At 58.5% G+C, this 26079-nt stretch overlaps 2 protein-coding genes and 1 long non-coding RNA gene across 8 annotated transcripts in view; 1 reads left to right on the top strand and 2 right to left on the bottom strand.

The window, feature by feature from the left end:
* ANKS3 (ankyrin repeat and sterile alpha motif domain containing 3) overlaps positions 1 to 13935 on the top strand; it is a 35967-nt gene extending 22032 nt beyond the window's left edge. For 2 of the 3 annotated variants that reach the window (XM_029947916.1, XM_029947918.1), the window contains 11 exons: positions 5989 to 6147; positions 8499 to 8636; positions 9096 to 9205; positions 9509 to 9685; positions 11078 to 11202; positions 11688 to 11829; positions 12124 to 12296; positions 12650 to 12735; positions 13139 to 13222; positions 13424 to 13515; positions 13589 to 13935. In XM_029947916.1, coding sequence (XP_029803776.1) covers positions 5989 to 6147; positions 8499 to 8636; positions 9096 to 9205; positions 9509 to 9685; positions 11078 to 11202; positions 11688 to 11829; positions 12124 to 12296; positions 12650 to 12735; positions 13139 to 13222; positions 13424 to 13503 — 1274 coding nt within the window. In that variant the 3' untranslated portion in view covers positions 13504 to 13515; positions 13589 to 13935. The remainder of the gene's footprint in view (positions 1 to 5988; positions 6148 to 8498; positions 8637 to 9095; positions 9206 to 9508; positions 9686 to 11077; positions 11203 to 11687; positions 11830 to 12123; positions 12297 to 12649; positions 12736 to 13138; positions 13223 to 13423; positions 13516 to 13588) is intronic. The other variant, XM_029947917.1, reaches the window with a different exon arrangement.
* Positions 13936 to 14217: 282 nt separating this feature from the next.
* NUDT16L1 (nudix hydrolase 16 like 1) lies at positions 14218 to 16812 on the bottom strand. Of its 4 annotated transcripts, none has more exons than XR_003911859.1 (4): positions 16581 to 16812; positions 16170 to 16500; positions 15274 to 15376; positions 14218 to 14500 (listed from the first exon to the last, which is right to left on the bottom strand). XR_003911859.1 is itself a non-coding variant. In XM_029947933.1 (4 exons), the coding sequence occupies exons 1-3, from the start codon at positions 16728 to 16730 to the stop codon at positions 15275 to 15277; spliced, it is 513 nt and encodes a 170-aa protein (XP_029803793.1). In that variant the 5' UTR covers positions 16731 to 16801; the 3' UTR covers positions 14218 to 14500; position 15274. The 4 variants fall into 4 exon arrangements, 2 of the variants coding, with proteins under 2 accessions (XP_029803793.1, XP_029803792.1); XR_003911858.1 differs by having other exon boundaries at positions 15274 to 15496; positions 16581 to 16808; XM_029947933.1 differs by having other exon boundaries at positions 16240 to 16500; positions 16581 to 16801.
* A 4154-nt stretch (positions 16813 to 20966) lies between these two features.
* LOC115298806 lies at positions 20967 to 25200 on the bottom strand. Its single transcript, XR_003911860.1, has 3 exons — positions 24905 to 25200; positions 22721 to 22765; positions 20967 to 21052 (listed from the first exon to the last, which is right to left on the bottom strand). It is a non-coding gene; the product is annotated as an uncharacterized LOC115298806 (long non-coding RNA).
* Between the last annotated feature and the right edge of the window lie 879 nt (positions 25201 to 26079).

Below are 26079 nucleotides of genomic sequence, written 5' to 3'. Positions count from 1 at the left end.
CATGATTGTAGTGGCATCTCTGGTACTTTTATTCCTTGCTATATTTCTCTCATACAGTCCCTCTTAAGATTTCTTGTAGGGCTGGTTTGGTGGTGATGAATTCTCTCAACTTTGTTTATTTGGTAAAACCGTTCTCTCTCCTTCTATTTTGAATGACAGGCTCACTGGATAAAGGATTCTTGGTTGCATATTCTTCCTGTTTATCACATTGAAGATTTCCTGCCATTCCTTTCTGGCCTGCCAAGTTTCAGTAGATAGGTCTGTAACCACTCTGATAGGCTTCCCTTTGTATGTTAAGGCCCTTTGATCCCTAGCTGCTTTCAGAAGTCTCTCTTTATCCTTATATTTTGCCAGTTTCACTATGATATGTCATGCTGAAGGTTGGTTTACGTGACGTCTTAGGGGAGTTCGGTATGTCTCTTGAATGTCAATGTCCTTCTCTTTCCCCAGATTGGGGAAATTTTCATGTATAATTTGGTCTAGCACCCCTTCGGGACCTCTCTCTCTCTTTCTCTCTCTCTCTTCCTCTTCAGGAACTCCTGTGATACAGACATTGTTCCGTTTGATTGTATCACTCAGGTCTCTGATTCTCCTTTTGTGCTCCTGAATCATTTTCTCTCTCTTATTTTCAGCCTCCTCTTTTGCTATAACTGTGTCTTTCTCCTCTCTGCTTCTTCAATCTGTGCAGTGGCAGCCTCCATTTTATGATTCATCTCATTTATAGCCTTTTCTAACTTGTCAGAGCTATTTTGAAGGTTCCTAGTCTTTGTATCAGTATCTTCTCTGATAGCTTCTATGTTTTTTTCAAGCGCAACAACTAATTTTATGACAATCGTTCTAAATTCTTGTTGAGTTATGTTGCTGTGTCTGTTATGAGCAGTTCTGTAGCTGTAATTTCTTCCTGGAGTTTCTTTGAAGGAGAGCTCCTTCGTTTCGTCATTTTGGCTAGCTTTCTGTCTCTTATCAGTTTTAAAAGCTAGTTCTGCACTGTGCACCTGTTAGTATGGGTCTATTTAAGGAGGCTCTTTGACTGTCCAGGGCCTGTCGTTTCAGAAGATATTCTTTTAATGCTGTCTCTCAGTTTCTCTTGTTGTGCTTGTAATTAATATATTTCCTTACTCAGTGATATTTGAGACTTTCCACTATGTGTGCTTAGGCCTGTTTTTTGAGGTTGCCGTGAAAAGGAAAACAGACAAACACACAGGGAACACAAGCATGCAAATGCACTGACAGATCCGGTAAACAAGCATGCCGAATGGGAAAGGAAAAAAAGGGAGCAGGAAAGGAGAAAGAAGGAAGAAAAGAAAAAAACAACAACGAAAGAAAACAGAAAAAAACAAACCCAGGGGCACAGAAACAGCCAGAGATAAAGGACTGTCTGAGAGCCTAAAACCTGCGGAGGATAAAGATAAGAATGAGATAGTGAAAAATATCGGGATGGTAAGGGTTGATGCAATCACAGCAGTGTTAAATGTTCTTTCCCAGACTACAGGAGGAATAGGGAGAGAAGTATGAAATATGGAAATAGAAAAGAGAAAACGGGAAAAATTATGGAAACTTAAAAATTAATAATTAGGATAAAAAAATTGAAAGAAAAAAAAAGAAATGTAAAAATAGCACAAGGAGAGGAATAGGCTCTCCAGCGTGGATGGGCGTGGTTCGATGGAAGTACGTCTGAGGCCCTGCCTTAGCAGATGCCGGGAGAAGAATGGCGGCGCCTCAAGCTCCTCTCAGACCCTGCGTTGCTAGCCACTCTTGAGTCCAATCTCCCCGTGCCACAGGTGGGTCACATTGTTTCGGTTTTCTAAGGTCCACTGGGCCTTCAAATCCATTTAATTTTTCTGCCACCGCCAAAGTAGCCTCTGGCCGCCAAGCGGCTTTATGGTCGGGGCTGGGCAGGGGGACTGGGGAGCCAGCGCTTCCCTGGTTCCACCAGAGTCTGCGGGCAGCCGGATCGCAAGGCCGCCGAGGAGATTGGGTTTCTCTCCCTGTGCCCGGCGGCTGCGAATGGAAACTTTGTCTCACCGCCCGCCGCGGGCTCAGGTCTCCTCCCTTCAGTCTCTCTTCCCCTCCGCTCGTGCCTCCCTGGGAGCCGGTTCGCGCCCAGCGTCTTGCGCTGCCTCTCCCGTGCAGCGCAGCCGGCTCGCGGGCAGCTCCCAAAGTCCTCTGCCGACCTGCCCGGCCGTCCTGCGTGTTCGGGCCCCGCTCGGTGCCGAGCGGCCTCCGGACCGCACTCTGCAGCCCGGGAGTAAGTCTCTGGGCGCTCTCTTTCCAGCTCCGCCTTGAGCTGGCGCCCCCTCCCTCAGGCTCCGTTCTGTCTCACTCAGTCATCCGTGGGGCTGCTATCTGTAAGGGGTCCGTGCGCACGCCGCTGCTCCTGGAGATTACATGATTGTGGCTTTTCAGTCCGCTCGGTTTGATGTTTGCAGGCGTGTGGAGGTATCAGTGTTCCCTACTTCTCCGCCATCGTGCCTGCATCCCCAAAACAGTGATTTAATTTAAGAGTAAGGTGTGCATATATTTTATCATGCTGTTTGTCATTTTCTGTATTCCCAAGTGTTTTTCTAACAGCCATACGTGTTGAATTTTGTCAAAGGCTTTTTCAGCATCTGTGGAGATGATTGTTAATTTTCTCCTTAAATCTAAGAGTATATTAATGAATTTCCTAATAATGAACCAACTTCACTTGCTTGGTAGATTTCTCCCGTGGTATGTTATTTTCTTAATGTGATATTGGATTCTGTTTGCTAGTATTTTATTTAGTGTTTCTATAAGGCTGTTCATTTGTAAATGGTATTGGTTTGTGATTCTCTGCTTTATCTTTATCAGGTGTAGGTATCAATATGGTACCTCATACAAAGTATTTGAAAGTTTTCCTCTTTGTGCTCTGGAATAGTATGCAGCATTGGTACCTGGGGTGGTGTTGGTGTTTTGTTTTTTTAGTTTTTAAAATTTATTTTTGAGAGAGAGAGAGAGAGAGAGAGAGCGAGCAGGGGAGGGGCAGACAGAGGGGGAAAGAGGATGTGAAGTGGGTTCTGCCCTGACATCACAGAGCTGGATATATGGGGCTCAGACTCACGAACCGGGAGGTCATCACCTGAGCTGAAGTCGAAAGCTCACCCGAGTGAGGCACCCAGGTGCCCTGGTGGCTTGCGAAGGTTTGGAAGGATTCTCCTGTGAAACCATCTGGGTTTCTCCTGGTGAGGTTGCTCCTGAGATGTTGCTCTGTTCTTCTGCAGAAATTGATCTGCTTGAGCTCTCTCATTTCACAGGGGCCAAGTTTGGTAAACCGTACTTTCCTAGGAAATACTTTCATTTCAGGATTTCAAACTTACTTAGAGGTGTGCAAAATTGTTTTTGTCTGCATCCTTCTAAAAGGTTTCAGTTAGGGGTGCCTGGGTGGCTCAGTCATTTGGGCCTCCGACTTCAGCTCAGGTCATGATCTCATGTTCATAGGTTCAAGCCCCGTGTAGGGCTCTGTGCTGACAGCTTAGAACCTGGAGCCTGCTTCTGATTGTGTCTCCCTCTCTCTCTGCCCCTCCCCATACATGCTCTGTCTCTCTGTCTCAAAAATAAATCAAACATAAAAAAAATTTAAGTTTTAGTTAATATTTTCCCGTGTTGTTTTCCATCTTGCCTGTCTGCTGTCTCAGTCCTGTCTCTTACTTTTTTTATCTCATTCATTCTTTGGTGATTTTCTTTCTTTCCTGAAGTACTTATTTTACACCCAAATCTCTTCTTCCTTGAGCACCCAGTAATGGAGTCTTCAATTTTAAATTTTGACCTTTGGTGTTTGGCTGTTTGTTTGTTTTCAAGATTTTATTTTTAAGTAACTTCTGTGCCCAATGTTGGGCTCAAACTCAAAACTCTGAGATCAAGAGTTGCATGGTCTACCAGCTGAGTCCACCAGCTGCCACACTGACCTTGGTTTTTCACTTATTTCCTGGGTTCAATTTTCCTTCCTCACTGTTGTATGCACATGGCTATGTCTTTTTGGTCTCAGTTTTGGATTTCTGAGTTAGGAAGCTTTTTCCTATCCCCTGATGCTTGTTTAAGGATGTATCGCCCCTGGGGGCCTGGGTAGCTCAGTCTGTAGAGCATCCAACTTTTTTTTTAAATTTTTTTTACATTTATTTATTTTTGAGAGAGACAGAGTGAGAGTGGGGGAGGGGCAGAGAGAGAGGCACACCCAGAATCCGAAGCAGACTCCGGGCTCTGAGCTGTTAGGACAGAGCCCGATGACGGGCCCGAACCCACAAATGGTGAGATCATGACCTGAGCCGAAGTCAGATGCTCAACCGACTGAGCCACCCGGGTGCCCTGTAGAGCATCCAACTCTTGATCCCATGGTTGCCCCATGTTGGGCAGGGAGCCTGCTTAAAACAAACTACCCTCTCAGCGTGCCACAGAGAGTGTTAAGAGTTTTCGCTCTCCTCCTTTGTGGTGGTGGTTTGGGGGACCAGCATATCCCCTCGCCGTGTCCGGCCCGTCTCCGCCCCTCCCTGGAGTGGCTGTGTGCATGGATCGCCGGAGGCCCTTCATCTTCAGGGCTTGGTGGCCCAGCCCCCGCAAGAGTCCTGCTTCGGGACCCCCTCCTCCCCAGTGTCTCGAGGCAGGTCCTCACTGGATGTGTTCATTTGGAGGCAATGTAGTTAGGCCAAGCCAGAGTCCTTGATGTGTTTTTATCTTGTCAGATCCTTAACTTCCCCTGCTCACTGCTCAGTTTCCAAAAGGTGCTCCCAGGAGTGGGGCTGTTCTGTGTTCTCACGTCGCACGCGCATTTCCCAGTGGCTTCTCCAGGGCTGTGCTTCCCTCCACCACGACTCTTCAGCATTCCTGCCACAGAATGGACTTTTACTGGGGGCAACGTTGGCACTTCCCTCCCCTTGTCTCTCTTGGGGTGCGGCTTTCTTCTAGATGCACTTGCTCCCTGTGAAGACCAGGTCTGCAAGAACAGGAAGTCTCTTGGAGAAGAGAAATGGGTGTGTTTCCTCTTGACCTGAGCAAGGAAGGGAGGGGTCGGGGTGCTCTCTGCCCTCCTGTGCTCTGGAAGGGTGGCGATCGTGCGGCTCCGTCTGTAGTCCTTGCTGATTTGTCAGGGTTGAGAGGACGTGCTGGGGGCAGGTGCCTTTGCCTTGCTTATCCCTCCTCTCTTGTCCTTTAATTCCTTATGACTCCTCCATCTACTGCCTGGGTGAGACCACAGTCTCCTCCTGGTGGCATCGACCCTGGAGGGCAGGGAGTGAGCTGAGGGGGGCAGGGGGAGACAATGGCCACCCTGGGGTCCTTGGCCACGTTTGGATCCAGAGTCAGTAACTCCCTCGCTCACAGGCCGTCCCTGTCCCAAGCTGTCCATTCAGGCCAAGCTGCACCGCTCCCACGGCCTGGCTCGGCCTGGCTTGGGATCCTTTGTGATGAACGATCGGGGGAGGGGGTCCTTCGGTGTCTGAGCCCAGGGTACCGGCCCAAGAGTGAGGTCTCACCAGGTGGCAGCCTTATGCCGATACATCTGTGAGTTTCGCCTTGGAAGTGTGACGAGATCACGGAAAGGCTGGAAGATGACGGGCTGTGAGCACGACGCGCAATGCTCCCCTCACCCCTGGCGCACAGCTGCCACTTGCTTCCCAAGCGTGTGAGCTGAGAACACACACTTGTGAAGCTGTGATAGTGCCCTAGGGCTGTGAAGAGACACTTGTTAAAGAATTCTGGAAACTCCTACGAAAAGAGGAGTAAGAACTAAGACTCTCCCATCGCCACGCACTGGTTCGGTTCCGACTCCGGCTTTAGCAGCTTGCTTTCTGCCCAGAAGTCCCTGTGGCCCAGCTGAGCAGTGTGGCATTTCTTTCAAGGGACGTCTTGGGAAACATTTTTTTCTTCATAATTTCTAAAGATCAGTAACGATGATTTTCTTCCAGCATGTACCATGAGTACTAGTAAATTAGTACATCACTGAACAAAATGTCTTAATTTCTGGTGTTTGACCCACAGAAAAATTTGACGATCTAAGCTCTTCGGATGAATCCTGCCCTGTTCCCCAGAGACAGAGGCCCTATCGGAAGAAGGGCCTCAGCATCCACGAGGGGCCGCGCGCCTTGGCGCGGATCACGGCCATCGGCCTGGGCGGCCAGGTGCAGCAGCCCGCCTGTGGTGAGTGCTCCCACCGGGCCGCGCCGCCCGCGAGGGACGGGTTTCCGCTCTCTGGGGTGTGGGCCGCTGGGTGGGGGCCGCCGCTCCGGGACTCGGGACAGATTACGGGGACAGAAAGGCATTAAGCACTGGCCAGTTCCTGGGTGTCGGTTCATCCTCTGATTTTCCTTTCCACTGGTCACTGTTACAAATAGAACTTTCTCTTCAGCAGTGGATTTCATTCACCCCGTGGTGGGGCAGCTGGTGCAGGGAAAATGTTCAAATCTGGCCTCTGCCCCACACCAGCCAGAGTTGGATGTGTCCCTGGACAGGCTCTTGCTCTCTAATCCAAGTGCTGGATTTGAGAGCTGTCGGATGACACACTCGGTGGGTAGAACCCTGGCCCTGAATTTTTCCACAAGTTCCAGCTCAAGTTGTAAGCCGCGCTGTGGGGGAGGGCAGGGGGCCGATGCCTAGTGACGGGTCTTAGTGGGAGTTAGATCTTTTCAGTCACAGCATCCTTTTCTTAAAAGTTCATTTTATCTCTTTTGAGAGAGTGCACGTGAGCAGGGGTGGGGCAGAGGGTCAGAGAGAGAGTCCCAGAAGTCTCTGCGCTGTCAGCTGGAGCCTGGCTCGGCGCTCAGTCCCACAAACAGATCATGACCGTGACCTGCTGAGCCGGCCAGGCGTCCCAGTGGGTTTCATCTTCTGTGGCATCTGTCACCTGCAGGCTGGCTGGCTGGGCCCCGCTCGTGAGTGGTCACCCCTGCGGCTTGGAAACGAAACTTTTCCAGTCAAAGGCGAACACGTTTGAGTCAGGAATATACAGTAGTTTGATTCCTTTCTGTCCCCTGAGAGAGGAGTCTTGGTGCTGGGCTGGGAGCTCCCATTACCCACCGGGGCGGGGGGGGGGGTAGGGGGGGTTGTGCCGCTCACCGGGCCCCTGGGGAAGCCCCCCCGGCTGTGGGCTGGCTGCTACCGGACGAGAGCGCGCCGCCTCTCCAGCGAGTGAGCGAGCAGTGCTTTTCCGAGCGCAGAGCTCCGGACCTCTGGCTGGGCTGTTCCCCTTGTGCGGTGGCAGTCCATGTCTTCTGAGGAGTCCCTGCTCCCTGTCCCGCCTGAATATGGCGGGGCCACAGAAGGACAGGTCTCCCCTCGGGCGGGAGGTGGCAATTAATCTGTGTTGCCATACAACACGTGTTTTAGAATAGAATTTGTTGGAGATAGAATAATCTGGCCCGAGCCCATTGACACCCAGGTCTTCTGTGTCCCCAGCAGAGGCAGGAGAGCGCTCACCAGAGACAATGCTGACTGTCCCTTAGTGGTGCCATTCCTGGTTTTGGTTTACCTTACACTTTGTGCTTTTTAAATTTTCTGTAAATTTGCCAGCAATGGAAAAACACTTTTTAAAAAATGTTTATTTTGTGAGAGACAGAGTGTGAGCAGGTCGGGCAGAGAGAGACAGAGAAAGAATCCCAAGCAGGCTCCACACTCAGGGCAGAGCCTGACACGGGGTTCAGTCCCACGACTGCAAGATCACAACCCGAGTCAACATCAAGAGTTGGGAGGCTTATTCAACTGAGCCACCCAGGCGCCCCCAAAAAACTTTTGAATGATAAACAGCATGTGCTAATTAAAAAACAATTTTTTTTCCTGATTGTAAATCTTGCTAACTTCAGAAAGGTGTAAAGAAGGAAGGAAGTCACACATGACACCACGAGCCAATCTTGTCTCTACAACTAGATGTACTTTCTGTGGGGAGGAGGCAGGGCCAGAGTTGGAATTAAATCCTCTGGTTTGTGTTGTCTTTTTCCCTTTTTCTTGCAGGCAGATGCATTCAGAGGTTATGTAACTCGGTTTTACTGCCGTTAAATTTTAGCCCGGGGCCTCCCACCTTCCTGCTCAGGTCTCTCTGCTGGGCTGACCAACCCGAGGCGGAGCCCCTGGATGTCTGTGTCGGGAAGTCCTAGGGAACGTGAAGGCTGGCATGTTTGAGATGACATTTCCCACTAGTGGTGTGGTTTTCCTTCGGCTCAGGAATCTGAACATAGCTGCCCATTCGCTGCTTTGTCCACTTGGAAGAGCAGCAGCGTGGTGTGATGGAGGGACCCCTGTCCTGACCCATGCGCAGTTGCTGGGGGACACAGATTGGTCTCCAGGCCTTCAGAATCCGTTTCTGCTCCTGCAAACTGCACAGTTGTGTCCAGGTTACTGTGGTGAGCAGATGGAAGGGCCAGCCAGGAGTTTCCTTTCAGCTTGCCTGGATCCTGGGCCCTCCCCCATGCTGACATTCCTCTCAGGTGGTTGAATTTGGAAGGAGGAACCTGCGTCTTGGTGCTCATGTGGGTTTATGGCCCCCATTCTGTCCACAGAGCAGGTGCCTCCGCGGGGCTACGTCACCTTCAGCAGCAGTGATGAGAACCCGCTGGAAGTGGGGGGCCTCTGCTACAGGGACGTCACCTCCCCCATCAATGACCAGGATGTGGAGAGCAGTAGCAGCAGCAGTCGGGGTACGTGCACCCTGCGGGGGCGCCATGGAGCTGTGGGGAGTCTGGCCGGTAGAGAACAGTGGGGTGAAGGGTACAGAAGGGCCCTGGCTCTTGTGAGGACCACGAAGCTGGCATGGAGACTGGTGAGGTGTGGCGGCTGGGGGTCATTTCAGACAAGGTTAGCGCCTTGACTGGTGAGCCGTCAGAAACGTCTGTTAGGTTATGTCATTTACTCTGTAGCCGTTGACTGAGTGCCAAGCGTGCCAAGCACTGTTCTAGATACTTGGATTTATCAGTGAACAAAAACGGCAAAATGCCTGTCCACATGTTAGGGCACGAGGGCTTGGGCTGGCAGCTGCGCAAAACAGAAGATGGCAGTGAGCTGTTTAAAGAGGGGGTGAAGGCAGTGGGTGCAGGGCTCTGGGGGCGTCCCCACGAGTAAGACCTGTGGCCAGGTGCTCTCGTCTTCCCTGTTTGCAGAAGAGCAGACCTTCTGTGCCAGCCTGGGTGCTGCAAGGCGCAGCAGCAGCAGCGAGGGCCTGACCAGGGCTCCGGGCGTCAGCGGCGAGGCCTCTCTGGAGAGCAACGAGGTGCGGCTTCTCTTTCCTGGTCTCCCACCTCCCTCCCCTTTCTTGGTGTTGTGGGGGCCGCCTCCTTCGAGAGGGCACATCTGGTGACCAGTACTTCATGCACATCAGACGCGCAAGGTTCTGGCTGCCCTCTGTGGATTTGGGCCACCCAGACCATGGTGCAGGTCACCAGGGAAGCCTCTCTGGGTGGGGGGTGGGGGTGGGGGTGGGGTGGTGGTTGTGGGGCAGAGAGGAGAGTGGATGCAGCCATGTTAGCCGTGTGAGCCCCTCGGTGTTATCTCTAAAACACCCTTCTCACTCCAGGATTCGGATCATGCGTGTAAAAGCTCAGTTCGCAAGCAAACTAAAAGTCATATGAAGACCAAGAATCGTTACAGCAACAGTGACAGCCAGTGGCCCGCTAGCACTGTGCTGGTTGGTGCAGCCTGCTCCCTGGGACCCGTTCCCCAGACGGAGAGGCCCCCCTATTCAGGACCCCAGGTGAGTGTGTCCGTGAGAGTGGCGGTTACACACTTCTAGTGCTTCATGAGGCCCTTACCGTGCACTTACGACGGGCCAGGCCCCGTGGAGAAAAAAGTTTGGAGATGGGCTCCCCCAGATGGTCTGTGCAGCTGCTCGGGCTGAGGGGACTCCGTGGCCGAGTGCCAGGTGTGGGGTCTGTGTCCATCCCTTCCCGTTGGAGGGATCAGTCTCTGCCCTTGGGTTCCATACTTGACTCAGCCTCCCTGAGCCTGAGGAGGAGGAAAACGGACCGATCTTCAGAGCTGCTGTCGGGAGTCCGTGAGGAGACGCGTGTGAAGCAGAGATGCAGTGGTGCTTAATGACAGCCAAGAGGGCTCGAAGCCGGTCCTGCAGTGTCGGTGCGGAGCCTGACACGGGGCTCGAAAACACAGACCTCTCAGACCGGGAGATCAGGACCTGAGCTGAAACCAAGAGCTGGACGCTGAACTGACTGAGCCACCAGGCACGGCTAGACAAATACTTTAGATCTTAAAAAATACGTTCAGTGAGCTAAGGAAACCCGTATCTAGGTAGAGAATATCAACAAAGTGATAGAAATAAAAACATGGGAAGTGTGTAGATGAAAGGTGTAATCACTGAGAGAAAATCTTCAGGACAGGGCTCAAGAGCTGACTGGAGCACACGGGACCCACAAACGTGCTACACTGAGTGAGATGATCGCACCAGAGAAGAAAAAGAAAGAATGAACAGAAACCTAGGAGACCCCATTAAGCAGCCAACATACACGTGATGGTGTTCTAGAAGGTCAAGAGCATAAAAAAATGTTTACGAAATAGCTACACCTTCCCAAATTTGATCAGAAACATGAATCTGCATGTCCAAGAAGCTTTATGAACTCCAGGTTAGACTCAGATCCACGCCTCAGTCTCCCATAATCAATCTGTCCAAAAACAGGAGACTCTTGAAGGGACCGAGAGGAGGGAATCTTTATACAAGGAACACCCATGAGGTTAACAGCCCATTTCCTGTCAGAAACTGGGGCCTCTGGGGCGTCTGGTGACACAGCAATGGAAGGAACCAGCCAGCCGAGAGTGCCGCGCCCCAGCACCAAGCATCCCTCAGGCGTGAGCGAGAGATGAAGCGCATCGCAGGTGAAAACAGACTTAAGAGTCTGCTGCCAGCTGGCCTGCCCTGCGGGAACACGAACGGTGTCAAGGCTGAAATGAAAGGACACGAGCTCAGCCTGAGGGCACACAGAGGAGGGGCTGCACTCAGAGGTGACCCACCACGGAACTTGGGGGATCCTCAGGGCTGACCCGGCTTAGATGGAGGCGCCGGCAGTGCCTTCTCTGGCCCCCGTGTCTTGGTGGCCCCCGTCCTCCGACCCACCCCAGCTCTTCTGCCCTCCAGGACCTCGCCACGCTGCTGGAGCAGATTGGGTGTCTCAAGTACCTGCAGGTGTTCGAGGAGCAGGACGTGGACCTCCGCATTTTCCTGACCCTCACCGAGAGCGACCTGAAGGAAATCGGCATCACGTGAGTGGCCACGGCCCCCGGGTTCAGCCACACGTGAAGAGGCTGCCTGGCTCCGGAACCCCCCAGCATTCACAGGGAACCGCCTGCCCCGTCTGGAGACCTGCTTGCTCTCTGCAGCCCGCTGTCCTCTCTCTGGTCGTCCGGCTGCATCTAGCTTAGGTGCTGCAGGCCTGGCGGACACTGCTGTGATAAGGGCACCCAGACGTTCTCTGCCATTCACTTCTGACAGCTTCCCGAGTGGGTAGGAGGCCATTCGCAGGCTGGCCCCAGCTGGCCTGAACTCCCTGTTCAGTAGGGGCAGCCAGGCAGGGCCGGCCAGCCCCCACTGCCGTCATTTAAGACCCTTTTTCTGTCATCTTTCCCAGGATCCGGGGGCCACTGTTCCGTTTCAAAGCTGGGATCTTTCCTAGGGAACCATCTTGGTGGAAGGATGGTCCACGGCACCTCCCCACACGGCAGATCCGTGTTCTCATTCATCCCTGCAGGTTGTTTGGGCCTAAGAGGAAGATGACCTCTGCCATCGCCCGCTGGCACAGCAGTGCCCGGCCCCCCAGTGATGCCCTGGAGCTGGCGTATGCCGACCGGCTTGAAGCCGAGATGCAGGAGCTCGCCATCCAGCTGCACAAAGTATGTGGTGAGCAGGGGAGGGCCGTGGAGACCCACCTGCATAGAAGGACACATTGTGGAGGGCAAGCGTTGGGCAGTCAGGGCAGAAACCGTTGCTGCTTGTGGGCAGAACGGGAGACGCACAGCCAGGCCCCCAGGAGGAAGGCTCAGAAAGGCAGGGGCCGCTTCCTCCGGCCCAGGAGAGCAGAGCCCGTGGGTATGGCAGAGAGAGCACTGGGGTTGAGGGGACCCAGCCCCAGTGGCCCTGGCCTTAAATCCACCTGCTCACTTGCGCACCCGGCCCTCCCGCCGCAGCGCTGTGAGGAGGTGGAGGCCATGCGCGGCCAGGTGTCGCAGGAGCAGGAGCTGCGGGCGGTGGTGGAGAGCTGCCTCCTGGAGCAGGACGGGGCCCGGAAGGCCGTGCACGCCCAGCTGCAGGAGACCTGGGCCCTGGCCCGGGACGCTGCTCTCGTCCTGGACCAGCTGCGGTGAGCATGCATCCGAGCTGCCCCCAGGCCAGACCCTGCCTCCTCTAGCATCTTCACTCAAGTGGTGGTTCTTAAGGCCTTCTGGGGTCGTCACTCCCCACCATCCTCCATTTCAGTCTGGCTGTTCCTTGCCACAAGGCAGACCCGGGCAGCACATGGGGCCCCAAGCATCTGCACACGGCGTGCACGTCTCCCCTCAGAGCTTGTCCCCCGAGGTGCCTGGTGTGCCTGCCATGAAGGCAGAGCCCCACCTGTCAGGGAGGGAGGTGGGGGTGCCCGTTGCCCTGCCGGGGGCAGGGAAGACCCTCTCCCCAGGCCTCTCCCTCATCAGCACGTGGCCTTGTGTCCGGCAGAGCCTGTCAGGCCGAGTTGTCGGCCCGAGTGAAGCAGGAGTCGTCCACCCGAGGGCCCCCTCCGGGCCCAGCCCTCCCCACGGCGGGTAAGAACAGTGTCCTGGTCCCGGATCAGCTTTACCACCTGTTCCGGCAGTTACCACACTCACCTCCCAGGCTCCAGGATGAGGGCTGCCTCTCCTGCCCTTCTTGCCGTGCCCCCCACGGGTGGGCCTGATGTATGCCCTCCACAGACTTGTGACTTCTGCAGCCTGCAGTTGGGGCTACCTTTGGGACCCTCACGCTTTCATTCCTGGGGCTGGACCCTGACTCTTGCCCCGCCCCCCGTCAGTGCTTTGGAAAAACAGGCAGGCGAACACATTTTGATATAACAGTGTCACGCAGGTACTGACAGTGGGTGGGTCCCCCAGTCGCAGCAGCTCTGGACAAAGCAGCAGGGCCTGTGGTGACCACACAAGTCCCAGGCCCACCTGGCCCTCTGCCCCACAGACTCCAAAGGCTGGCAGGCTTCCCTGCAGGCTCTGAGCCTCTCTGAGCTGTCAGGAACATTGGAGGATCGAGTCCAGGAAATGGGTGAGTCTCCCCGAGGACAGCCAGTGGCCTCACCACCACCTAGAGGCCAAAAGTAGGTAAACGGGGCCCTACCTGGTTCACTCAGACCCCTGAGTCGGCCTACCATAGCCCACTGTTATTAAAGTCACACATTTCTAGGCACCCCCCCACCCCTCCGGGTCCCACACTCACAAAGCAGCACCTAACTGCTCCCGTCCTCAGGGCGAGTGCTATGCTCAGTGACCCAGAGCCTGGAGAAGCTGCAAGCGCTGAATGGGAAGGAGAACTGGCGGGAGCCTTAGCTGGGAAGGACGGTGAGTGTCCGCCAGCCCAGGACCCAGGCCGGAGAGCAGGGGGGCACCGGGCAGCAGCGAGCGCCCACTTCAGTCTTCCCTTTCCCTTCTCAGAATCTGACGTTGGGTGACTGATCCACCCTGAAGCTGTGTGCCTGGAAGACAGGAGGGCAGTGAGCAAGTGGCTGCAGCAGGCCGGGCCCGAGCGGGGGCCGGAGGATCAGGCCCCGGAGCAGCTGGCAGAGGCAGGACAGGGCCATGAGACCCACGCGGAGGCAGGACGAAAGCCTCTCGCCCATAACCAGGGGGGTAAGGCCCAGAGCAGGCAGGGCCACGGGGAGAGAGTGGGTCCCCCGTACGCTGCAGGTGCCACACTGAGGACTGGGCGCCTGGGCAGCAGATGTCATTTGCTGGACAATAAAATTTAAGATCTGCTGGTGAGGGGCTCCATTCTGGTCACGCAACATGCAGTCCTGGCTGACAAACCAAAGCAAGGGGCAAGCAGTGCTCTGACCTTACCCCGTTGAGTAACCCCCCTGGACCCAGCCCCCTCTGCTGGGACAGAGACTACCACGCTCAGAACAGGGCCGACTGGGTGCCCTCTCCCTTTCTGTCTGTCCCCCTGGGCTAGAGCTGCCTGTGCTCAAAGCCCCCCAGCTCTACCCGAGCAATCTGGAAAGTGATGTGCACGCGGCCCTGGTGCCCCAGGAAATAAGCGAGGAACAGGGTACAGGTATTTTATTTACAGAACGAAGTGCCTTTGCCCACACGCGCTGGCCACTTCGCTGAGGCTCTGAGGTGGGATAGATGCTCAGGCTGGGCCCGAGCATAGCTCTCCTTACCAGGCCAGGCAGGCGCCATGGAAACTTGGTGAGCTTCTCTGAGGAGTTTCCAGACACAGGGCCCTCGGCGAGTGCCAGTGGTGACCTGCCTATCGGTGGTGGCTCTGCGGTGGTCATCCTGCACACTGGGGCCACTGCTTCCACACCGCATCCAGGAGCTGCCTCTGGATTGTGCAGGGAACAGAGAACAAAGGTTTGCAAAGGCAAGGGCAGCGAGCTTGGCCCAGGGAGGGCTGCAGGGGCAGGGCCACAGGGACCACAGGCAAGCGGGCAGCAACTCCACTGGGACTGGAGGCCTGAGTTAGCTCCGCGCTGAATGGAGCCCAGCCCTCGGGCCTGGCTCCCACCCATAAGTCCCTGGGCAGTGGGAAAAGGGGACCCTCCTGCACCCAGCGCCAGGGCAGGGGCCAAAACCAGAGGACAGAGCAGCCAAGAATGGACTTTCCTGTCCTTTCAACAGCTCCATCTACAGCTGGGCTTCGTGGCCCAACTAACCCTGGGCACCAGGCCCCAATGGGGTAGAGAGGCCTTGAAGCCTCACCCCTCAGTTCACACACCACAGAAAATAAAACGAATAACCACCACCGAAATTCACAGTACTGAGCCCGTCTCTTCCAGAGTCTGGGGGGCTTGGCTGTGACAGGGCACCCCGCCTTGAGAATACGTGGACTTCTCAATGGGGTGTGTGCACCCACACTCCTGGGTGACCCCTCCACCAACCCACTGTGTCTCTGGAGGACAGTTAGGGCCTCGGGGTAGGAGACAATGTCCTGAGCCTGGAGAGCCGGGTCCACTGCAAGCAGCCACCTGAGCAGGGTGGGCTGGGCTCCCACTGACCCGGCCCCCACCCAGGAGCTGGTCGGGGCCGTGGGGAGGACGAGATGCCCATCTGCCCCATGCAGTCATGCCCCGAGGCGTGCAGGGGCACAGGACCCACCTCAGGAGGATGATGGGAGGAGCTTCTCCAGGGCTTGCTTCTGCTTCTCGGTGGCAGCAGCCAAAGCCTCAGCCAGCTTCTCCTCGGGCATCATGTGGAGCACCTTGAGAGCAAAGAGCAACTGGTACTTGGCAGTGCTGGTAAAGGCGTTGCTCAGGAAGTTGGGAAAGCCGCCGACTCGGTCTTTTTGCGTGTAAAGCGGGACCCGCACAAGCCCCAGCACCTGCATGGGAAGGAAACCAGAGTGGGGCCGGGCCCCCACACCAACCGTGCAGCCCAAGCAGGAGGGGCCTGCGAACCGCCGGGGCAAGGGCAGCCAGGTTGCAAAAGGACGCAATGGGAGACCCAGGCAGGGTCTCGTGAGGCGCAAGCCAGCGGCACCCTTGGAGCAGTGCAGCCCCGTTCCTCCCCAGGCAAGTTTCAAAGCTGACCCCGTGCACCTTCCACCCTCTGCGTCCTCTAACTCCAGCCCCTGTCGGCTGGCAGGAAGCCCCCTTACGCCCCCCGCCCCCAGTTCACACCCCATGCTCCCCCTTCCACTCACAAATCCCAAACACCCCAAGTGTGACTCTCCCAGTTCCTCCAGACTATAAATAAAACCCACACGCTGTTAGAGCCTTCATCACCCCAACCAGGAGATCCCGGCCCTTGAACCCAGCCCTAGTTTCCCACCTCCCCAGAAGGCACCACCCTATCCCATCCCCCCACCACCCCCACTCCCCACTCCCAGGATTGGCAATGGCAGGCAGCAAGGCAGATGGAACACAGCCCCGAGGGAACCCCAGCCCTGGACCCCACTCTCCCACCCCAGCCCCAGGTCCCCCTCCCCACCCTGATGCTGGAGACAGCGACACCCCACCCAGCCCGGCCAGGAGACCCTCAGGGGGACGTGTTACCCATCGGTGCCTTCCACGGGGCCAGAGCCAAACCCCGGGGCGGGGGGCGGGGCCCGGACGGCGGCCCCACCTCCAGGCCGTGGTCGCGCGAATGCACCGCGCTGATCTCCACGGCGTGCAGCTGCTCCAGCGTCAGCTGCCGTGCGTACAGGTGCGCCACGACGCGGTGCGGGCCCTCGGTCAGGTGCGAGCTCAGATAGTCGGCCTCCGTGAGGCGCAGGCAGCCCAGGCCCAGGCCCAGCACCCGGTTCAGACCGTCCTCCAGAGACCAAAAGCGCCGGTCCACGAAGCCCCCGGGGAAACCCAGCAGCCCGTCGAAGCGCATCTGCATCTGCAAGGGAGCGTCGGGTCACTGGCGCGGGGTGCGAGCGGCGCCCTTATCCCCGCCCGGCCACCCGCCCGCCTCCTCACCAGCACCGAGAAGCGCATGGGGATGCGGCCGAAAAGCTGCCCGGGATTGGCAGCGTACAGCATAGCGTGGCACGAGTGGCTCCAGCCCGGCCCCAGGCGCATAGCCTCCACCCGGCTAATCTGCTTCAGCTCCGGCACTGCCGCCGACATCTTGGCACTACCCCGGCGCGGCTGGGGCGCCGCTCCTTAAGCGCATGCGCGGGCCCGCCCCCGTCAGGCCCGGCCAATACACAGGCAGCCGCGTCCCTGGGCACCGCCCCTCCACGCGTAGTGGAGGCGCGGAAGGGGCGAGTGCAAAGGTAGGGCCCGCATGCGCTCCCTCCCGCCCACCGCCTCGACGACCACAACGCCCAGGAGGCTCCGCGCTCGCTGAGCTCAGCGGAGACGTCGCGGGGACGTCGCGGGGACGTCGGGCAGGCGCTGCCTGCGGGGCTGGGGCTCCGACTGCCCGTCCCTAGCAGGGCCGCGGGAGCGGCCGAGTCCCGGGGCTTCCCCCGGCGCCTCCCAGGGGGTGCCGCCCCGCAGGCGGCACACTGCCAGCCTCCGGCACGCTCCCTGCCGGCGCCTCCCGCCTGAGGGCTTATGGAACCAGGCGACCAGTGGGCAAGACCCTTCCCCTGCACTGGCTCCAGACAAGCACTCCGGTCCAAGGTCACTGCTGGTCGACTACAGAAGAGCAAGGAAAGCAGGCCCTGGCATAGCTCCAGCTGCCGCCATAGTCCAAGTCCACGCACAGCCCTGGGGCTCCTAGACTCAGCCAGAGTGCTGGGGGAGGAAGTACCTTAAATCCTGGCCCAGGCTGTCACGTATCCTCCAAGTCAGACAGCCTATGCCACGTACTGCCGGAGGAAATGGGGTCTCCCCAACTTACCGAGGAGGAACCTGGGGCATAGAGGTACAGGACCGACCTTAAGGGCACCCAGCAGTTGGTGCTAGAGCCAGGATCCCACCCTCGGTTCCTATCCTGTCTCCTGACCAGTGTCCATAACAGAACGCCTCCCCGCCGTTCACAGAAGAGGCACTGAGGTACATACCCTATGTGTGCCGCAGAAGGGAGTCCTCGCTGGGGCTCCGGATCGTGGGGAACGGCGTCCCAGGGAGAGCAGTGGTGCCACTCGTCCGCTAGTTAGCTCAAGCTACATTTTCCTCCTATGGGGGTGGGCCACAGATTTGCTGAGTGAAGGAACCACCATGTGCACCCACCATGCAGCGAGTGAGGGCAAGCTCTGTGGCAGAGAAGGCTGCCCTGAGCAGAAGACAGCAGGGCCGAGGGCGGGCAGGTGCTGGTAAGGACCCACTGCAAGCTCACTCACATAGCGGCTCATGCTGGTGTCGTGTCACACACAGGGGAGTCGGGATCCAAAGAGGAGGCTCTCTCTCCCCATCCATGGCCTCTACCAGGATTCAAACGGGCAACCACAGGTGGCAGGGAGAAGCCAGATCCCAACACAAGTGACCGTATCCGAAGAGCAGATGTTGGTGACGGGAAGGGCCTTCCAGAGAGGACCACGTATGCAGGCCACAGAGCACAACCCAGACCCCAGGCTGGCAGGGGTCAGAGGGCACAGAAGGGTGCCCCGCGGCCCAACCCCTCCCCGAAACAAGATGCGAACAGAGTTCCTGGTGTGTTGGCAGACAGTGTGGGGAGAGATCCAGTGCAGCCCATGCAAGACATCTGAGCCTCAGCACCTCTCGACTCACCCTGGGATGGAGCCCCAAACACGACCACGCAGCTGCAGGGCCGAGGGTGGCAGGCCTTCCGGGGGCATGGACTAGACGCCGGAGAGCACCGGTTCCACCAGCAAGCACCTGAGTCAAAGAGGGCACCGGAGGAGGCGGCCTGGAACCGCGTTTGCAGAGGAGCTGCTGGCGGGGCGTTCCGGGGCCCACGGCCTCCCCTCCTGGGAGGCAGCGTGCTGGGCAGGGAAGCCGGCAGCCACAGCTGGCCCTCTACTCCATCCCGTGCGACAGCTGGAGAGAGATGTTCCTTGTGTAAAAGCCTCTGACTGCTCTCAGAATAAAGCCCCTGCCGGTCCCGAGGCCCAGTAGCACCTGCACCCCCACACTCCTCGATTCTGACACGCCAGCAACTGGGGGGCACTTGGGGCCTCTTTCTGCTCAGTGGTCACACCAGGCTCACTGGAGAAACAGGAACGTGTTTGTGCCTCAGGGCCTCTGCACTTGCTGTCCTGGCTGCCTGGGCTTTCTTCCAGGACCAGCTCTTTCACATCCTTCAGGGCTCAGCCAAAATCCCTCCTCCGAGAAGGACCCCATGGGACTCCATCTTGTCACCAGCTGACGCTCTTCCTCACAGTAACCAAATGCGTGCAGTGCCTCACGGCCTAGAACACAAGCTGCCAGGCGCCTGAACCTTGCGTGTCTCAGCTCCCTCCAGCCCAGCGCACAGCGAGGCGCTCGGGAAGCATGTGCGGCGCGGCAGCAGTAACGACGGGGCGGCAGCAGCGACCTGCGCACCCGGAGGTCTGAGCTCCTCCTCCAGTGCTCATGAAACGAGCGTGTCCCCGGAGCCCCCTCCACTCCAAGCCAGAATCCGCACGGTGGCCGCAGCTGTAGTCAGCGGAGCCCACACGCCTCATCCCCTCCTGAAGTCCTGTGTCACGACACCTCCCACACGAGGGAACAGAGGCTGCGGCCACACACCAGTGCTCGCGCTGCCGTGGGGTGTGAGCCACTCAGCTGTCCTGCCTCCGGGCCGAGGAAGAGCTGAGGCCCCTCGTGCTGTGCAGAGGAAGGAATGGACAAGATATTGCTGCATGATTTTATTACTATAAATATACAGTAAAAACGAACAAAAACTAGCCAATCAGAGTACGTCAAATGATAGCACATGTGAGTCCCAGACAGGCCGCGGCCCGGCCTGCAGACAGAGCACTGGCACCAATACCGATGGCGAGGCGGGGGCAGGGTGAGGAGCGGGGAGAGGGGGCAGCCTGCGTGCCCGTGTGCAGGCGCCGCGCGTGCGCACACCGGCACGTGTGCAGGCCCGAGCGCGGACGCAGGAGACCGGGGCAGGCTGGCCCGAGCCGGCGGAGAGCTGTGCGGAGGCCGCGCTCTGCTCACGGGCTCCTCTGCGGAGACAGCCGACCGCCTCCTGCCGGTTTCCCTCCTGAGCGGCCTGCGGGACGAGCCTCGGCCAGGGTGCCGGTGGGGCCCCCCAGGGCCATCCTTCCCGGGAAGCAGAAGGGGGCTCCTCTGCAGCCCGCACCCCGGGCCAGGAATGTGTTTGTGCCTCAGGGAGCCGCACAGACCCAACCCCCCAGCTCAAGGCCCCCTGGGGCGGTTCTCACCCTGGTACACCAGGGCTGGACGCCCCCTTTGCCTCTGTTGCCCAGAAAGTTTTGCTCAAAATAAAAATCCAAAACAAAACAAGGTCATCTCGGATGGGATGTTCCTCCCCCAGGCAGGTCCAGCCCAGGGACCCCAGACGGGACAAATTCAAGGGAAACCAGATGACATTACGATGGTAAAGAGGGGGCAGGGAAGCGGCTCCGAGCCCTCCCCGGGGCGAGCAGGCAGCAGCCCCGCTAGCCCAGCAGAAGCCCCTTCACCTGGAGGGGCCTGCCGTGTGATCAGAGACACTTCAGAGAAGGTGCAGGGCCGGGACAGGGGCCACCGGTCACCAAGTGCTGCAAACAGCCTGTGCTTCGGTGCCTCTGCCCCTGGATCAGACCCACACCCTGCCCAGGGGCCGAGCGGGGCCGCGGGGGAGGGGGGCTGTGGGAGGCAGCCGGGCCTCCAGGATCCGGGCAGGACGGGGAGCAGCAGCAACGGGGGCGGAGCAACAGCAGCGGCCAGGCTGCCGAGGACACAGGCGCAAGAGGGACGGGGACAGGCACTGTTTCCTTCACTGACCAGGACGCGGACCCCGCTTCCCCTCCTCCTCCGGCAACAAGGCCCCCACAACACGTCTTGTGAAGACTGCACCTCACCCACCAGTACACTTTTCTTCTGCGAGTCTGTGTTGAGTGTTCAGGCTCTTAAGTCCCCAGCGGCTGGGGTGCTGGCAGAAGCCAGTCCAGGCCACACATGGGCGGTCAAGCCCTGGTCCTGGCCACTCAGCCAATGGGGCATTTGGGGGAACCCCAGAGCTCAGAGCCCAGGACAGGAAGCTGTTGTCCTTCATCAGTACCATTTACAAATACATCAACTGTAGAAAAAGGAGTTTGTCAGAGGAGACAGTCCACTGTGCTCTTCCATCAAGGGTCACATGGCCCCTTGGAGCCAGTGGCCACGCAGAGCGTGCACGACAGGAGAGGCCAGGGGTCACACTGGAATCCGGTGGCCCCTCGGCAAAGTCTGGGGAGCTGCGGGCTCCATGCTGCCAGCCTGGCCAGGCTCTCAGAGTGGGGTCGGCTCGGGGGCCCCAGGGTCAGGACTGGGGCCACCCAGCACAGGCCGGGGCGGGCCAGTGGTATGGAGGCTGCGGGGCGTCTCCACGGAGGTGGGCCATCCTGCAGGCAGGAGCAGAGGGAGAAGGGGTCATGCTTGGGCAGGTCACCACCTCAGCCATCAGGCTGTTTCTACCAACCAGGAGTCCTCGCCGAGGCCGGGGCCGCCCAGCACCCCCTCCTGTGTGTCCGTGGCAGGATCACACAGAGACCTGGAACTCCGGCCCTAACAGAGAAAGAGAGTCTGTCCCTCTCAGAGCAGATCCCGGGCAGCGGCACCAGCCAACGCCCCAGAACAGAATGCAACAGGCGCCGCAGGCTCCTGGCCCCCGGGCCCCCTTCCTTGCCTGGCCCATGCTTTCTGGGATCTGACCAGCTGCCGTCCTTCAGGCTTACTGCTGAGTGAGGCCGGAACTCAGTCAAGGCCAGGCAGAGGGGAGTGGACTTGGACCAGGGCGCACATCCTGTGCTCAGAGCAGCCCCAAGCGCCCCCCGCCTTCTTTAGAGGCCTTTTTGGCCATTTCCACACTGTTGCCTCCTGATGCCATGAGGTGCTCTGTCCCTGGACCAAGTCTGCCCCCCGGGCACTGGTGCTGAAGCTGTGACCCAGGCCATGCTCAGGGCGACAGAATGACGTCTGCCAGCCGCCTGGCCGCTCAGGACGGGCGCCACAGGACAGGCTTCCAACAGCACGTCGAGGAGCACTTCTGCCACCTGTCACTGCGCCGTGGCCTCAGGTGGGGAACTACTAGGGGCTGTGGCTTCGTGTCTGCTGCGCGGCCCACAGGCAAACCCCACTTCTCTGTGGCTCGGGCGGACCTGGATTTCTACTTCTGGAAGGTTAACCTCCGTCACAGCACTCAGCACTGACACGGAGGCCAGGGCCAACTTTATAAAAGGGTTGGTCCTCTTTCAACAGCGGGCAGGATTTGTCAGAAGAAACATTCAAGGAGTATAAGAAAGGTCTGCATGGGAACCTAGGAGCCGCTGTCCAACGAAGTGGACAAACCCAGGTGCTCAGGACGCGGAGGGGGAGGCCGCACGGGGCTGCCGGGCCGCATCCTGCCGGGACCGCCCCGCCCCACACACAGGTCTGGAAAAGCTCGGGCCACCGGAGGCACCGGGTTCCCAGAGCCGCTAACGTCACGCCAGGGAGGGGAGGCGGGTCCTCAACACACGCCTGCGTGCTGGTGGCGCTCCCGGAGCAGCCTTCCAGGAAACGATCATTTGGCAAGGTCACCCGGGTAGAGGGCAACTCCCCGTCAGGGCGGGGGTAACGTGGGGGTCAACTTCACGTGGCCTCCTCACAGACTGATTTCAGTATGTGCTGGCATTCCAGAAGGTTCCACGGGTGCGTTGGGGGACAGGTTAGTCAGCAGCAACAGTGGGGTCTCAGCAAGGGCTAAGTCACCATTCCTGGAACCCTTAAGGCTGGAAAAGCCTGTCTGGGCTAATTAGTCCAGAGAGGAAAAACACTGGCTCCACAAGCCGGCCAACGTCAGACACCCCCAGGCCCACCTCTTAGGGGCAAAGGTGCGACTTGTTTAGGGAGCCCTGGATTCAGAACCCAGGATGCCAGGGAAGATAGGGAAGTGGAGGAAGCCCAGGAAAGGGGAAGGAGCCCCCCCCCCCAAAGGAGCAGGAGAGCCGGCTGGCGGGTCCGCTCTCCCCAGCAACATCAAGGACGCCCCTCAGCGCCACCCCACAAGGCACAGGAAGGCATTCACGTACCAGCTTACTCCTCTATACCGACAGAACAGGAGTCAGGCCCCAGGGCTGTGCAGAGGAGGAGAGAGACGGAAGCTCAGTTAGCAAAGCGTTGGCAGACCAGCACATTCCAAAGCAAAAGCACTGCTTTAGAACAAGACCCCCTGGGGGGAAATGGGTGGAAATGCTCCCAGACGGATGTGCTGAAACAAAGGAGAACAGAGCACTGGGCCACACAGTCCACCACTGCAAGGGAACTTGGCCAGGGCGGGGATGGGGTGGGCGGGGCTCACAATGAGGAGGGCGGGGCCAGGAAGGGCTCTGCCCCGCAGCGAGGTGTTCACCAGTTCATGGACTCTCCCGACCTCCTAACTCCCCAATCGACAGGGAACGTGAAGGTTCACTAGCCTATGCCTGTGCCTCCATGTCTCCACAGGAGAGCTGTGCAGGTCATGAGTGCGCGCCCCAATCTCTGTCTGTCTGTCTGTCTGTCTCTCTCTCTCTCACACACACAGAGACACGAGAACGACAGTCAGGGTCTCGGCTGACTGAAGGTCGGCAGCACAACAGAAGGTGCACTCGGGAGTAAAGAAGACAGGTGCATGTGCTGACGAAGGTGGGCGCATCGGCGCATCGGCGAGGACCTGCCTGACCCCCGGTACCGTCGGCAGTGCTGCTGCCTCCCCCGCCACGGGGCACAGGACCCAGAGCCTCGGCATCACCCACCCAGATGCCCCACCCTGCTGGTACTCCTGCCCCTGGGCTGGGTTCGGCCTCCCTGTGACTTCAGCCTCTCCTCCACCACCTCCACAGCCTCCTGCCTCCTGCCAGTCTGTGGAGCTAAGGGCCAAGTCCCCGGCCCAGGGCAGAGCTGAGAGCGCCACACCACAGGGCCCAGTGTCCCCTGTGCAAGAAGCCAGTCTGTCCTGACCTGCAGACTCTGTGGTGGGGCCTGGGGGGGGGCACCGCCAGGCGGGGTCAAGGTGCCCCTTCACTCAAGGATCACAACCACACTTGTGCTTCTAGGAAGTCCCTCTCTGGACTCTCCCCATCCCCCAAGCTTTTAATTACAACGAAATCCTTGAAGTTCCTTACTGCAAGAACTTACTGGAACTCTATGTTACTCTAAAGAACGCTGGTGCTCGACATGGCTTTCACCCACGTGCTTCCCTTCGTGGAGGCCCTGGGGTGTGCATGAAACCCGCTCCCCTGTTCTCCTGCACCTGGTGACTGTGCCCCTCTGGGCTAATGGGGCCCCCGTCTGCCTGTCCCCATGCGGGGCCGGGACAAGAGACTCTCAAGTCAAGCCCATCACAGTCGGCCCGATGCCCAGGTCAGGTCACTGGGAAGTGAGCAGCAGTGGGTCCTGGGGCAGGCAGGGGGCAAAGGTCCTTCCCAGCCACGTGGCACGCTCAGCCTCTCCGAGGGCATCATGGCTGTTTAGGGTGATCTCAGCCCCACACATGGTATCTCAGCAGGCAGCAGGCAGAAGTCTGAGAGCCCCTGACTCCTGTCCCCCATCTTTGGAGCCCAGAACTTAAAGCTGGGGATCTTGACCCAGGGGAGCTGGGAGCAGGGGACCTCAGGCAGAAGTTTTTGGAAAAGGGGGGCAGAGAAACAAGACCCCTCCCCACTGTGCTTGGGCCCTGCAGGTGCCTGGCACCCCAGCCTGTCCTTCCAGCCCTGGCTGGGGCCCTGGGGGTGCTTGCGGTAGAGGGCTTGATGGCAGCACCGGGCCTGGGGCACACGGGAAGCTTTCTGCTTGTAGCTCCCTGTGACAGATGCCCTGCTGCTGGGCCCCAGACAGGGCCTGCCAGGCCCACACGTGACGAGCTGGGGATTCCAGTTGGACTAGCTGTGCTCGCCGGGCCCAAAGCAGGAGATGGGAGAGAAGGTCTTCCTGAAACAAGGGACCTTTCCTGCCTTCCTGATGCTGAGCCGGCTCTGGAGCATGAAGGGGCCCCACGCACAGGCTCTGCGCCAAAGAACGAGGGGCTGCAGCGGGGGTGACTGGAGCTAGCGCCTGGCTGTGCGTTGGGGTCGATGGAAGGAGTGTGGGCAGAGCTGGGGAGAGAGACCTAGGCTCCTGACAGGTCAGCCGCTCCCTGAGCATTCCGAGCAGCCCCCAGCCCCGCGTGGGCAGTGACGGTCCTGCCTGCGCCCCCGCTCCCACCCAGCCAGGCTCAGCTCGACCGCTGAGCGCGTCACCTGGTAGGTAGAGGTCGGCTGGCAGGCGGGGCTGGCTGCGGCTGCAGGGCTCAGGGCTGCCGTCCAGGATGCTCTCGATGGATGGCACTCGGCTCCCTGCAGGGGAGAGTGTGGGTCAGAGGCCTACAGGCTTAAGGCCCACTGTCCCTCTGGTCAGTATCCCTGGGACCCTCCTTCCTCCCTGCCCGAGGGCTCTACAGCTACCGTGAGGCCGGTCCCTGCCCCAGACCCCGCTCTCACCCCCTCCTCTGCTCTCCAGGCCTGAGACGCAAGGATTTGCTTTCCTTTACTACTCTTCTCTCTCAACTCTACCTCGGAGCTTTTGTTTTGACTTTTATTATAAAATCGTTACGTACTCATTTAAAAAAAAAAAAGAAGGAATGGAGAGAGGTTTAACGTGTCCTGCTTGGCTGTGCCCGTCCCGCCGGCCCCACACCCTGCAGCGGGGAGCCATGGGCCCCGCGTGTGGCCATCCTCCCTCTCAGCAGTAGATCCGGTGCTGCCCAGAGTCCTCTGCAGGTGAGGGGCCCGGGGCCTGTGACGGGCACAGCAGAGAGCCGCCCAGTCAGCCACACGCTCTGCACAGGCAGGAAGGAGCAGAGGTCGAGAGAGGGTCAGGCCCACCCGGAGCCCCGCCTGGGAGACAGGAAGTGACAACACCCCCGATGGACCCCCTGCACCAGGCGCCAACACTCACACCCAAAGCCAAGGCTCCTGACCCAGCCACCTGCAGGAGGACCCCACACGTGGGGAGCAGGGAACCTCCCGGCAAGGAGGGGGTCACAGCAACTGAGCAGCTGCCGGCTATTTGGGGGTCTTTACCATGTGGCAGACCTGGGAGCTGGTCAGCCTGCCAGTGCCACTTCCAGGCTCTGTCACCTCCACATTAAATGGCCTGGGGCCTCCAACCACCCCAACCTGGAGCCTCTGTTTCCTCACCGGTCCAACACTAGGGAGGAATGACCGAGACAGGGGAGTGGCAGCATTCCCAGCTGGCAGGAGGCTTGGGAGGCACCTCGTCACATCCCGCAGCTTCCACGGGGCCAGCTGGGGGTCATCCCCCCACGAGGAGCCCAGGGCCCATAGGTGGTGGCTGGGACTCAAGCCCCATCGTGCTGTCTGCTACACAGCCCACGACACACAGAGGCACACAGAGGAGCGGCCTGGCTGAGCCG

The sequence above is a fragment of the Suricata suricatta genome, chromosome 8, assembly GCF_006229205.1.
Source record: "Suricata suricatta isolate VVHF042 chromosome 8, meerkat_22Aug2017_6uvM2_HiC, whole genome shotgun sequence".
In the NCBI taxonomy this organism is placed as follows: Eukaryota; Metazoa; Chordata; class Mammalia; order Carnivora; family Herpestidae; genus Suricata; species Suricata suricatta.
This window is presented reverse-complemented; position numbering and strand designations above follow the sequence as displayed.